At 35.4% G+C, this 15,197-nt stretch overlaps 1 protein-coding gene across 1 annotated transcript in view; it reads left to right on the top strand.

Annotated features, from left to right (window-relative positions):
* Positions 1-14,473, top strand: part of CPT4 (Undecaprenyl pyrophosphate synthetase family protein) — a 71,028-nt gene extending 56,555 nt beyond the window's left edge. Inside the window, exon 3 of the mRNA XM_089826338.1 lies at positions 13,853-14,473. Within this exon, the coding sequence (XP_089682464.1) occupies positions 13,853-14,330 (478 nt within the window). The 3' untranslated portion in view covers positions 14,331-14,473. The remainder of the gene's footprint in view (positions 1-13,852) is intronic.
* Positions 14,474-15,197: the final 724 nt, after the last annotated feature.

Raw genomic sequence — 15,197 nt, 5'->3', positions numbered from 1 at the left:
CCTCCCAACCTCGGACCACAACTTTATCCCCACATGATCTCTAATGAGAGAGGCCCTCCCTACCCAGAATTGGCAAGAATCATCTTGCCATCCACTAGGCATCCTAGTATGTAACACCCATACGACCTGGCAACAGGATATTACAATAATGGGATTATGCATGAGCTATTAAATATTTCATATTAAAAATGATAACAATGTTATGTCAAACTATTATTGATTTCATGGTATTGCAGATTCTTTTCTCTCATCTCATCACCCATTTTCCCTGGCTACACGGCTGGGTGAGTCCCAGGTGTTCGGAATTCTTAGAACAATTGGTTCTATCAATTATACTAGAAGATTTCAGAATTTATTGTTTAATCAATATAATATAATCATATCTGACTTCTCTTTTGTGTTCATGCAGAATCAGTCCACCTATTTACAATTTCATCACCGGTGAATCCTAGGTGTTATAGAATCTATAGGTATTCTGATTATGTTTTACACCTCTTCATTAAATCATTGGCAGCTTGCCAGTGAATTCCTCGGTGTTTTAAGTATAAAAGCATGTGCATTAATGTGAATTTATGTAATCAATCAAGCATGATACAACTGCCAAATGAATTTATAAATGAAATATACTCAGGGATACTTGGTGAATGAACTCATACACTTTTCATAATATAAACAGCTGGTATTATAAATTGATCTCTATTTAACATGCCTAGCCGGCTATGGATGGATACTCAATCAGAGAGAAAAGGATTTGGAAAACATATTTAATTCATTCTCAACCCTATCATTATGTATCGGCTGAAGATAGCTAATAAACTCAGTAAAATCGATTCATGATTTACATTGCTTTTATGATATTCATTCTTGAAAATAGGAAGATCCGTTTTCAGTTGGCTCATTATGGAAAACAAAACAAGAATTATAATTATCTGAACTCATGATTTGAGATTCGTTGTAAATTGTCCTCCTGCAAATCTGAGGCTTAATTCTGGCTTCAATCTGACAGCTAAGAAAAACAGCAAGGTAAAAGTATTTGCTATATCATAGGGATTCGGGGTGCAAAATATGTCACTTGTTGCAGGGTGTTTCTCCTCTCGCAGCTGGAATTAAAGAACTCCCATGGCCTCCTGTGCTTAGTACTTGTTGACGGTGAAGAAGGAAAAAGAATTTAGTTTGAAAATGGCAAGTTATGAATTCTGAAGTTATTTTGAGATTACCTTGGTTGCAAAGCTTTAGCCAATGTAAGGTAGAGGTAAATTGCAATAAGAAGAAGAGAGTTGTCTCCAATATGATCAATGGTATTCTATTAAATGGCCGGCCTTGGCTCTTCGGCTACCTTCGGTTATCAAGATGGCCATTCAAATGCATCACAATACAAAATATAAGAGAAAGAAATAAAGAGGGAAAAGAATAAGGAGTTGAAGAGAAGTTGGAAGGATTAAGACAATTCGAATTGCCAAATATAAAATCAATTAATCATGCCAAGTGTTAATTGATTAAAAGCAAGAATATTAAAAAGAAAGAATAGAGTTGGAAGATTATAGTTCAAATATTATAATTCAAACGTTATTATATTATAATCTTATATGCACATGTAAACATCACTTTATTAAATTATTAAATTATAATAGTGACAAAATCATTTTTATTTTTAAATGCATGTATATAAATATTTATTAAAATAATATGATGAAGATCAAAATCCCTTTAAGATATGTTTTATATTTTAACTCAATTATTTTAGTTAGATTATTTTTTTAAATAACTCATTCAGGTCCCTCAGATGTATTTTGTTTCAAGTCGCTAGGTCCTCTACCCATTTGCCCAGTGATGGTGATGCCTTGCCTAATTCTTTTCTGACAATGCTTCCACCCCTTTCGACGTGTTTCCTATAAGGAATTTCTCCATAATTAATTTTTTATTATCAAAATAAATTATTTAATCATAAATAATCATAACGGTTAATCATCGTCTCAGTTCTATAAATTCATTGTAAATGATTAACTAACTTGATATCTTCACTTGAAATTATAACGACTATCTTACCATTTTTACAGGATCATAACAAATTAAATTGCCAACTGACTTCATGTGAACCTCAATGCCTATATTTTAAATTAGGTCAAAAATTGGGATGTAACATCGAGATCACCAAAGGTTGATTGAATCATATCCTTTATATGCTCCCTCTCTTTTAAGGTTGCCTCAAATGTCAGCCTCCCTTAGAATCTTAATCATAAGATATCCATCATAATAAAAAATTAAGTTATTCTAAGATCGCCACCTTTCAATAACTTATGCAAATGCAAGTGATAATCATTTGGAAGTCGTCACTTCCTCCTGATGTACATAGAGGGTAGGCCCATTAGATCATGTAGTTATACGCATGATACCAAATGTCTACATGAAGTCAAAACTCCCTCTGATTTTGATATGATCAAGATCTTCAAATATCAACTGAAACAAATCCTCTATCCGCTCCTTCGGATGTGTCATACTCGCTCGGAATTTGACATCAATCCTCCTTTTCCTACAAGAACATTCTCGAAGGAGAAGATCAAGGCACATTGCTCTTATAGTATGTATAAAAATAAGAGCGAGACTACAATAATACTCAAGGATAATAAATAGTTTTGTATAATTATATAAATATCTACTTTAAATTTATGCCTTAAACATATATGCGTATATTCAATCCTCAATATATATATTTTAAACAATTTTTTTGATGATAATATAATTTTTAAAAAAAATCTCACATATCATTATATTTAAATAACACATTAAACATCATACTTACCTTCCAAGAATCAAGTACGACTTCATAAGGTGGCTTGCAAGTCACCTCCGCCACTTCTACGGTAACCTTGTGAGTCTCATAAGGGAAACTACATAAGTTTATTAATTAAGTGGCAATATACCTTTGCCAAATGTGCCGCCCACTTGTTGAAATTTGAGTCGGATCATCCTCGGCACATAGAGCTTGGGAGGAGCATTTAACACCCACATTGAATGGTTCCAGATCATTCACTTTTTCTCGCAACTATCCTCTTAATTGAGGGCCTTGACTCTTGGTGGGGACATACCAAGTGGCAGTCGAGTTTTGTCTGTAATTCTTTGAAAGCTTGCGGTTTGTTAATATGATTGGTTTCCATTATTCCCACTTGTCAATCCAATCTTGTGTGATTGCTTTTTAACGTAGGATTGAGGTTCGTCATTTGCCACATGGTTTTCACTGTGAGTGTTCAGTTTCAATGAATATTTTGTCCGCTCTCAAAATTTCTTCAATGGTTGAGCCAATGCTTTTGGTAATTCTTCCTATTATATATGTTTTGTCGGGATTCGTCCTATTCATATCCTTTGCTGTTAGGATAGGTCCTATTCAGAGACTTCAATTGGCTTCTAGGACTTCATCCTCATCCATTTCGAGGGATAAATCTCACATCCACATTTTGTATTAATTTGTTTGACTTTATACTATACGGTCAGTGCTTATAAACCTAGCTTCATTCGTTGAGACCCCACCATTGACATATAGCAATATGTATTTATGACTTGCAAATATATTATTTCACCTGCCGTTTAATGGTCTTGCAAACTTGGCACAAAATTTCTATTGGTCTTTACTATTCGTAGTGTTTTCCAATATCCCCATCTGGTGCTAATAATGTGTCCTTCCACAATAGTCTTTGATCCCCTTTACTTTCTCCACGTGGTTCTCGAAACTGGAATATATTTTCTCGTTGTTATTTAACCGCTTCTCCCTTTGGTCCGAATGTGAATATCTCTTTTTATTTTGTGCTGCTTATATGTTATTATTCTCCACCATTTTTATCGGATGTCTTCGAAGAGATTTTTCACTGTGAAACTCAAACAACGGAAAGGACATGCTCATGTCCTTTCATATTTTAACATTGAGGACTCTTTAATAATGTTTAGTAACGCAATAGCCATAGACACGTGGCACTAGAAACAAAGGTTGTTACTTGAAGGGTGACTCTTAGCGTTTAAATAGGACACCATAAAGGAGAGCTCTTCAAAATTGTAGAGGCTACATTGTCTTAGTCATGTAACACTACAGTTACCATATGCTTGATCTCTGCTGACCAAGCAGTAATACAAATGTTGGTTCACCAAAAGCCACAGAAGAAGAACTCTTTGATGTCCAACTGCATTTGCCCTTTCATCTGATGAAGACTCTTCATAGTTTCCAAAGGATGTGCTTAAGCGAATTCTATTTCTCGTTTTATCTTTTATACTTTATCTTACATTTGCAGTCTGGTTTTGATACCATGTTGATTTCTAGGATCACTGCAAATGTACTAACAATTGCCATGTTATTTATTGTGTTCCAAATGCAAATGAAGGCTTCTAAATAAGAGAGGAGGAGACATGTCTCTACAGTTAATCATCACTAGTTAACATATTAATATATTAGTAATATAAATAACCATATATATAATATATATAATATAATATGTATAGTATTATATATATATATATATATATATATATATATATATATATATATATATATATATATATATTAACATAGATAAGTATAGATAGGAAATGATGATTTACCAAAAAATATAATGTAGATCAGATCAAATGAATCCGACTGAAGCTACAACTTTAACAGTGTTCATCCGTACAAGAACATATAAAAAATATAAAATATATACATATGTGCAGCAGCAAACAAGTTCATAATACCACAATGCAAATAGTAAAGAAATACACCAGTATTTATTGTCTAACTAATTGCATCATGCAAAGGGTATGTATCAGCACATGCACCAGTATTTTTTATCTAACCAATTATCATGCAATCGGGTATTCAAAATAATCTTCGAACTCATAGCTGGCAAAATCAAGCACGTGGATTAGTACCGACCATTAGCATAATGCAAGAGCATCCACAATGTATTCTTAAAACTCATGACTGGGAAAATCAAACCAATACAGCCAAATATTTTTTCCCATAGCAAGCCAGGTTAAGTTATTGGTTCCGGTTTGGGGAGGGATTCAGATACGAGAACCTGGAATGGGGTCTGTGATTTTTTTTCCATTATGGTACGTATGGGTACATGTGTGTGTGTGTGTGTGTGTGTATGTAACACAATATATATATACAAAAAAATAAGAGAAATATATAGAATTGTAAAACAAAATCATTTCATAGAATGATGCTTGATCATTGATCAATGCCAAATGTCAAAGATAAAAATTTAAAATTTAAATACTTGATCATTGATCTATGCTTCCTATTCTAAATAAAATAATCACTTTGAATTACTGAATTACCAAATGAAAATTCAAAATATAGTTTATTAAAGCTTGAAACATGATTCAATGTTCAATCATGAAAGTGTTCATCAATCATCAAATGGATTATCAAAAAAATTCGCATCAATGGGGTATGTAGCAATTACAAGTGGTTGATAAACATCATTATTAGACCCCGGACCGGTTCCACTAGGATTAGATGGTGCTGTGTCATCATCATCATCCACATCAAGCAAAATGGCTTTAGCAAGATCTTGAATGGTCAAATCCAAGGCAGTAGACTCGGGTGCTACATCCCAAAGTTTCTTTGCCCCTTTCTTGTATTTCACATCCTTTCGTGTCGCGAGGGGCAAATTGTTTTGAATGAATTCCAAGTCTTTTGGTATTTTTGCATTCAACCAGTTATGCTTCATTGAGTGGATAAAGGATTATGTACTCCAATTCAGCTCAGCAGTAGAAGAGCTTGCAACCTAGAGAGAAAACCAAAAAAAAATAAAAATAAAATACAAGATAAATTCAAGAGGGTTAAGTGTTAAATTTTATAATGCAAGTGGCCAGAAAAAAATAAAAGGCCTAAAATACTTGTGATAGGATCTTAATTGCAAGAGGTTGGAGGTACGTATAATCTTGACCATAAAGCTGCCACCATGTAATAGCATCCATTCTGCTTTGGTCATTAACAACAATAGGCTCTGCATTTTTTCTTGAGAAAAACAATCCAAATTCTCTCCTAACATTTGCCCCCACCTTTGGATCGCTAAAGAGTCTACTAAATGCTCTTTTGCTTTGCTTGAGCGGTAGTCCTTCCAACATCACTTAAAGGACACCATGTACAATATGGCTCTCTTAGAAACCTTGATCAGGCCAACCATGCTATATAGTTTTGCGGTTTGGGGGCCCTCCCTTTTGGAGTCAGATTGGGCATCGGTGGAAAGGGTTTAGACCCTTTTTCTTAGGTGCATCATCAAATGCCATTAGTCTACATGTAGTGTCATTTTGGCCAGGTTTGTGGCATATCCTTTCAAACTTGGAGCCGTCTTCGACCTAGTTTGGTTTCTCCATCGTCTTTGGTGCTTCATGGTTTCGGTTGAGGGGTGTCACAGATATTCTTACCTGGCCTATTGCTCCTCAAAGGTGATTCAGGGTGTTGACTCCATTGGTCGGGTTTGTTGTTGGTAATGCCTAAGTCTCTACTCTTTTGAGTTCTATGGGGATCAAGATTGACCGCCTTCCTCCTTCCTAGTACTCTTTGGATGCCCCCACTCATCTCCTCCTTGACAAAAGTTGAATATGCACGTCACAATGGACATCTACAAGCAGTATATCCTTATGACATGGGTCAACCCCTCGAAGGGGCCCCATCCGAGGATGACCTTTTAAGCAGAGCAGTTAAGTGATATATAGGTGAGCTTTCATCGACTCCATATCTATACGAACCATCAGATTGGTAGAGAGGATTGGATCTACCAACTTTGTGACATAGGGGAAGCTAAGACAAAATCACTTTTATTTTCCGCATTCCTATCTACTACGAGGTTGAAGAGTTTACTACCTCAGTGTTGGCTTCTCTCATCCCTTTATAGGTGTATTGATTAGCGGTATCTTGCACTTTATCTCGAGGAGGCCATGATGCTTCAAGATCACACCTTACAACTTCAATTCCCTTTGAGATAGACTACAAATCAGCTCATCACCTCCTTTACATTGGTCTCTCAAGCTCGGGGTACCAAGTGGTCGTTGGGTTGCCCTCCTCTTACACAAAAACCAGGTTCATGAGACCACGTAAGGGTTAACATGGAAACAAACTTCCGCTGCTAGCAACTCTCAGAGCATATGCTAGGAGGTGCAAAGGTGTGGTCATCTTTGTTGGTTTTCAGAGGATTGCTGCAAGTGTACTAAGCATTGCCATTGTATATGGTATATGTTTTCCAAATGCAACAATCACTTACATTTATATTGAGTATAAGCCATGAATAAACATGTCCCTTCATGGGACATGTTTATTTGTTAATCAGATAATTAATATAATAATGTATTTAATCATATATAAATATATATTATATTAATTTCTCTCATATATTTATATCTCAAGTATATTATCTGACATAAGCTATCAAATATCAACACTCCCTCTTAGCTGGGGAGGATAAAAACATGTGTTACCTCAAAGTAATATCAAGTTAGCAAGGTTAAGGATATCTTTAATCAGAAGATATCCATCATTTTGATATCACATTTGATATCAAGAGTATTGGTCTCCTATAATATCAACATATGATATTCACCAAATACTCAATAAGGCTTGATATCATGAGTATTGGTCTCGTAGAATATCGATCATATTTACCAAGAACTCAAAATAAGGTTTGATATAACATCTGCTATCAAGAATATTGGCCTCTCAAAATATCAATGATATTTACCAAATACTCAAAATAAGGTTTGATATCACATTTAATATTAAGAGTATTGGCTTCCTAGAATGTCAATGATATTCACCAATTACTCTTTGAGTAATGGCCTTCTAGAATGTTGAGATGCAAGACATTCACCATGTACTCTATTTGTTTGATCTCATAATACAAGTTATTGTAAGATCGTCACCTTATAATAACTTTTGCAAATACAAATGACATCATTTGGAAGTCGTTATTTCCTCGTGATGTACATAGGGGGTAGGCCCATTAAAACCACAGTCACAAGGAATATTCATGAATCACAATCTTCTTATTTGATACCAATTTATTGATCACAGGGGAATCCATCTCAACATGGTTTCCTCCCTCTGAATCAATATGATTGAGATCACCGAAGGTTGACTGAGTCATATCCTCTATCTGCTTCCTCTCTTTCAAGGTTGCCTCTAATGAAATGTTAGTCTCCCTTTGAATCTCAATCTCACTCTTCTAGCGATAACATTTTCGGAGGAAACGATCAAAGCAAATAACTCTTATAGTATGTATTGAAAATACAAATAAGAGAGAGACTAACATAATACTCAAGGATAACTCTGCATAATGATATAAGATCATTCCAATGTAATATAGATACATATTTAAATTAAATAAATATACATTGAATAGATTATCAAAATTATTTTTTCATTAATAATTTTAAATTATCCTTTGATTATATTTACACATTTTGCATTTGTACATTCACTTATACATACCATACATATACACACATTATATATATAATATATATAGAAAACTAATACTAATGAATAAAAACAACATATTATGCATCATATATTTTGTCATATTATACAAATAAATAAATAATCATTACATACCTTGATGCACATAATTATAACTCATTATTCTTAATTAAAATATCAAATTGCATCATACCTTAGATACCTTTACTTATATTTGGTTAAGCCTTTCATACACCTTCTCACTTCACGTCAACTATTAAACTTCCTCATTGTTATTCTATCGCCTACTTACCACAGTGGAGGCATTAAAATAGCAGCAAAGAAGAGAGATTGTTTCATAGCTAAGGAAGATGTCTAGTGGAGCATGACGAGTTGTATGTGTACAGGAGCACGAAAACTTGAGGGCTCAACGGGGACCTCAAGTCACGAAGAGCTTGACAAGCTCAAAGTTTGTCTGCAAGCACATACTCCTCAATGCTTTATCCCTTACGCTTGTCGAGATTAATTTCTTTCGGCCAATTCTAAAGTTTTCTTCAAACAAAATTATTTCCGTCTAGCGTCGACTCATAACCAAGTTCCTTCCATAGTTGAGTGTTATCACTTCTGCTATACACTATGCTTCACAAGCACATATACAAGGATGTGACCTCTTTGTTGACAAATCAATAGAGGTTGCTTGTTGTTTCTTCTGTCTTCGTTATTGCTATATTGATCACAAACTTGATAGAAGGATACATGCAAATTTATTTTAATATGCTGAGACAAGATTAGAACAAATTTATTTTATTGTCTCTAGTTAGACAATGACATCTTTGTTCGCACTTTGCATGGGCATGTAAAGAGAACCATTCAAAGTCCAAAGCCCATGTTGTCATTACCATCACTAGCCTTCGCTTAGACTATGAATCCATTGATGCTTCAATTCTAGTGAGCAAGCTATCATTAAATTTCCTTGATATTGCATTTATCATGTGGTGGACCTGTTATGCTTTGCACATATGTTTGAAACTACAAAATGTGCTTGCATACTTGTTCTCATATTGGGTAGTTTGGAAGGTACACCAAGCACCTTTGAACTTTATATGAGATATTATCATTAGGCTTTGCAAGCTGCTCACGAACACTCTAAACCTTTGAGCTTGAAGTAGATGAATGCATCCACCCAATTACTACATTTTGTCTCACATCATGTGTGCATAGAGGGTATGATGATGGAGAGAGGATGTCGTGCGTTTATCATCCACTCGCTAGTATAAAGTCATCTGCCTTTACAATTCATCTTTTGTCCAAAATGATATCTCTTGTGTTAGTGCTCTGATGAAGACTCATAGGGGATTGACAAGGCTTATGTTCGAGTCTAAGTTTGTTTCTCAAGAGTATCTCTGCTCAATAGTGGAATCTGCTCATTGCCGTAGTGATCTGCCGTGTGGAACCTATACAAATTAGAGATGAGATCTGCCAACATAACTGCTTGATTGGATACACTTTGTTGTCTTTCTAAAATCCTAGATGTCCAGAGATGAAAGACTTTCTTTGACTCGATGGAACACAATTGGTTCTAGTAATTTGCAATTTCCACGATGTTGCCATAGCAATAAGTTAGACCTCAAAGATGATTAATATTTTCTCATTTGCAACAACTAGGATCTGATACCATGTTTGTTTTCTGAGGATCGCTGCAAATGTACTAAGCACTGCCATTGTATTGGGTATGTGTTTTTTGTTGTCGAGAAAGTCTATATTGTAATCGACGGGTAGAATTGTATCCAAAGGGGTGACTCAACTATCACGCGCCCGTTTGGATACAATTCTACCCGTTGGCTAAAATATATATTTTCTCGACAACATTTTTCAAAAGCGATAATTGCTTACATTTATATTGAGTATAATCCCTTCGTGGGACATGTCTATTCGTTAATCAGATAATTAATATAATAATATATTATTAATTTCTCTCATATATTTTATCTCAATTATATCTCATGTAATTATATATATGTTTATCTGACAGAAGCTATCAAACATCAACAATCTTGTTCCAACAATGAAGAACAATTGCTTCCACCTTTTTGTATAAGGTGTTCTCAGGATCATTTATCTCTCCTTTGTATAACTTGGGACATCAAATGATGTTCATATAAGTCACCTTGATGTAAGTTATGTCAATTTAGATATTTCTCAATAAACAAGGACAGAGGAATGCATTAGAATGTACCGATTTTATTTTCTCCAACATTGTGTCTATGCTCTCATAGATATCCCCCGAACATGGTTCATCAGTGTTGACAAACCAAAGCATAGGCAAGATAGGTTTGGTGAATTCCACATAATCCACGCAAGCCGACCAGCCATCATCCAATATCATATCCTTCACCTGTTGGCCCCTCACTGTATCAGATTGCTTCCAAATATCCCATTGGTTGCTAATAACCATTTGTGATAATGCCTCTTTCTCTCTCACAAGTATAAGAACAGTTGTGTGAGATGCAAACTAGGTTTTAGCCACCTAAGAACATGTTAATAGTAAGTTAATAACACATTTAAAATATGTAAACAACAATTTTTTTTTTTTATTCAATAATGTTAAACATGACATAAAATGACAAATGAAACTAAATAAATTAAATTTTAAAATTTATCTTCAAAATTTTCAATCTCGAGAAAGTTGTGAAAATTGCTAATGACATATGGTGGTTTTTCACAAACATTTGAATCTCTGCACCCTCATATATTTGTTTCATCCATTCTATATGGGTCCTAATTGCTTGCATCACCAAATTGAGCAAGCAGATGATGCACGGTGTCCAAAAGATGGGATCATATCTAGCCTCTACCAAAGCACCTGCAACCTTGCGAACTTTTGCATTTTTCGTAATTACTTGGACAACATTATCATGACCCACTGACTCTATAGAGTTAATGAGAATCCTGACAATGAACTCGACATCTTTTACTTCCCCTTCAGAATCAACCGCCCTCAAAAAATTTGACCTCTTGGGGGACACAACAACTACATTGATTAATGGACAACTTTTGCAATCTTCCTATCCATCAGGAATAATAGACACACCTGTTTGAATCCAAGAATCTTTAATTGGTTTTAATTGGGCCTCTACAGGTTTTCTCTCTTTATGCAATAAGATGGTGCACACCTTTTAAATCCAAGACCTTTGTAATTAGAAGGTGCATTATTTATTGCTGTCACCACCCCCTCTGATAAGGTGATCTCACTAAGTTGATTGGAAGACCATTCGCATTGAGGCAACTTGCATTTTTTTCATCAGCAATATCTCTTGCCTCATTTTTTTCTAATGGACGGGTGGTGGTTTGTGGTTGATTTACATCTTCATCCTCCCTAGAAGTCATAGGCAAGAAGGGATGTCTAGAGGCTGATTGAGAGGGTGGTGTTATTGTTTTTTGTTTCCCGGAACTATAACCACCTTGTTTTATTTTGCAACCAATTTGTTAGCATCTTCTTGTTCTTTTATGAATGCTGCTATTTGCCCAGTTGACAACCCCTTCTTAGCTGGCCTTGGACCCTTAAACATATTAATCCCTATACCCCCTGGGCCAAAAAAATGAAGTTTGACTCAGGAGTAGAAGTTTCTATATTGTGTGTTGCAAAAATCACATTTCCAATTAATCCCCCCACCTCCTGGAAGTTCATTAATTCTCGTAGTGTCTCCGTAAAGGAGACCCCTTACCAATTTTAAATTTTTAAGATCCCTTGCCACCAATTTAGATTTTTCTACTCATTGTTGCAATCTATTAAAAAATTGAAAACAAAAATACTTCAAAACTTCTTCACAAACTTGAAAAAAATTTAGAACTCATCAACTTGAAGTGATCTATCAAAAAATTAAAGGCTATGGTTGAAATGCATATCTTGCGCACTTAATCCTGCTTTGTGGAGGATATTTGACACTCCACAATTGATCTCCTTCCAATAGAATCACCTCAGTTCAATCGGACAAGATGGAGAGAGCAAAATGATAGAGCTTCATTTTGGGCTGTTTAGGTTTACGAAACAATAATAATAAAATGTGTCTTTAAACATTTTTTGGGCCCATTAAGCCATTGGTTTGCACAAATGTGCACGAGATCCTCCTGGGTCTGGGCTGGATATGTGCAGGGTCTGTGTCTGGACCTGTGGGTCCACCTGGGTTGACCTGGACCCCCACTTGAGCCCAGACCTGGTTCGAGGGTCCAGGGTGTGAATCCGTTAACTCAGGAAATAGGTTTTGTCTCAGATAAAATAATTACAAATAAAAATTAAAAATTATAGCTGTCCAGGAGATTGTCCACTCTCAAATATCATCAACCAAGAACTCTCGTACTATGAGAAAATGTTGATCAATCTTGATTGACGCACTGGATCCTCATTACCCGAACAATAATATGCTTCAGGTTCAGTGATCAATTACAGCATAGATGGGTACAAAAACGAGCTGATACAAGCACAGACTGGCCCATGTTTTACTGCCAGAAATATCCACGTACAAGTTGATCCTCCATTCAAATACTTGTTCAATAATGGGGGCAATGTTTTTAACAGGATGATGGAAGAGTTCAAACTCAATGGAGTAACATATGGAGAAACAAATTGCTTGGGGCTGGAAAATGTGCGGTCTCCAATTTGTGTACAACAGTTACTTTTGTTGCCAATGATGATCAAAGAATTCACAATTTGAAGAAATTGTTGGACAAATACTAGTTAAAAAAGTGAAGCAAATTATAAATTACTCAAATACTTGCAGGGTCTTTTCGCAGGTGAGCAAATTCTTTCCAAATACTTCCTGGTTTTGGGAGCCTGAACCCACATGCTGTGGGCCGGACCCTGTCTGAACTCACAGAGTATCACATCCGACCTGGATTCCGGACGAACTAGACCCGGACCCGACCATTACCAGGAAGAACCCAGTACTTTAGGTATTATAGTCTTATGATATTTCAGTAGGGTCTTAAGTTTCAAATTTCAACCTTCAAGTCTGATGTTTTCAGCTATAGTACATCAAAAATTTGAGAATCTGTACTGTCTGCACTCTCTCTCATTGATATCCTGTGCACCCTTGTACCTGTGTCCCTGAATTATGGGGGTTCCCACATGGTGTTATTTGCCTGTATCATGCACATCCATACAAGTTCACAACCTTGGTTTTTACATGATAGATAGAGAAAAGGTGAACATGGTTGTATGAAAGTTGGAATATGCTTTATCTAGCATTACCTGCTGAATATAGGCCCCGGTCCAAGGATGGGGTTTCAATTTTCAAGTGTACATAAATTGTGTTATTTATTCAAATTCTTCACATTTAATGTTAAATTGCTAATCTTAGAATCTAAACCACCCTTGCTCTTTGTGCATAAAAATTCTATACACTGATTGTCCATTTATTTTTGCAGAGAAAATATTCGTTTGTGTGTGATTGGAGACTTGGCTGTTCTAACACAGTCCTTACAGACATCAATTGTAGAAGTAGAAGAGATGACAAAGCATAATTCTCGTTTAAATCTTGTTATTGCTCTAAGTTACAGTGGTCGAAATGACATAGTACAAGCCTGTCAGCGACTTGCTGGACGAGTAGAGGATGGCAATCTCAAGGCCACTGATATTACAGAATCACTGTTTGAGAAAGAATTGGAAACAAGCTGTGTGGGAGATATTGCGAGTCCTGATTTGCTAATCCGTACAAGCGGTGAGCAGAGGCTCAGTAATTTCTTACTATGGCAGTTGGCATATACTGAACTCTATTTTGATAATTCTTTGTGGCCTGAATTTGGAGAAGTTCAATTTGCTGAAGCTTTACGCTCGTTTCAGCATCGACATAGACGATTTGGGAAGCGTGTTTATAACAAAACAAATGGCACCATAAATTCCTAATATATTATGCAATTTTAGGTTTGTGTAGTTAGACTTCATTCTTTGCTGTTGGAATGAGCAGTATTATTTGAATGCCATCTGAAATTTTCAATCCTTTTTGTGCATTCGGTAAGGTGTTAATAAAGATTGAAAGTTTCAAACAATGCCTCATCTCTGTCAATCGCAATTTTCTGCATTAACATTACCTACAGATGTCATTGTGTACTGATTTTTCATTTTTCATTTTTATTATTTTTTGAGGAAGGAATATTTGGTATGTTCCACTGAGTTTCCAGTATGTGGGGATGTGTTTTGGGCTGGGATTTTTCAAGGCCATTTTTAGTGATGGCTATTTATATGATTAAAAAATAGAAGGAAATGTCAAATATTCATATGATAACTTCAGTAAATCATATTAGTATCACAAAATTCATTCAGCAAAGAACCCTAATGCAAAAAACTTAACAGAGCAATATTTGGTAGAAGGGGCAACTGTGAATCACAGTGATCATAATAGCACTCTCATGTGGAACATAAGGGGTATAGGTGGCCTTGACAAATCACTGTTCAAAAAATTAACAAAAATATATAAATGCCATCATCATGAACCTTTTATAGGGAACTTCAAGACCAAATATCAATCTGAATTGCTGGTCTCAATGGAATCTAAGTCAGCCTCTTGAAGCAGTATTGTTTTCAACTTAGTGAATTGGATGCCCTTTTTTCTGTTGTAGCAAAACGTTGGAATTTTGAATGTCTGTCTCAAGCCAAATATCCAAAACAGGATCCAAGACATTATCTACCTCAAATATTGAATCTGCTGCAATCAATCCCCAACCCCATAATAATTGTGGACTTCTATACCATGAAGGACACTAAGCGAAAGGC

Source organism: Cupressus sempervirens, chromosome 4 (assembly GCF_028749045.1).
Source record: "Cupressus sempervirens isolate cs-2001-9-10 chromosome 4, ASM2874904v1, whole genome shotgun sequence".
Classification (NCBI taxonomy): domain Eukaryota; kingdom Viridiplantae; phylum Streptophyta; class Pinopsida; order Cupressales; family Cupressaceae; genus Cupressus; species Cupressus sempervirens.
Note: the sequence above shows the minus strand (reverse complement) of the source record. Positions and strands in the feature narration are given on the sequence as shown.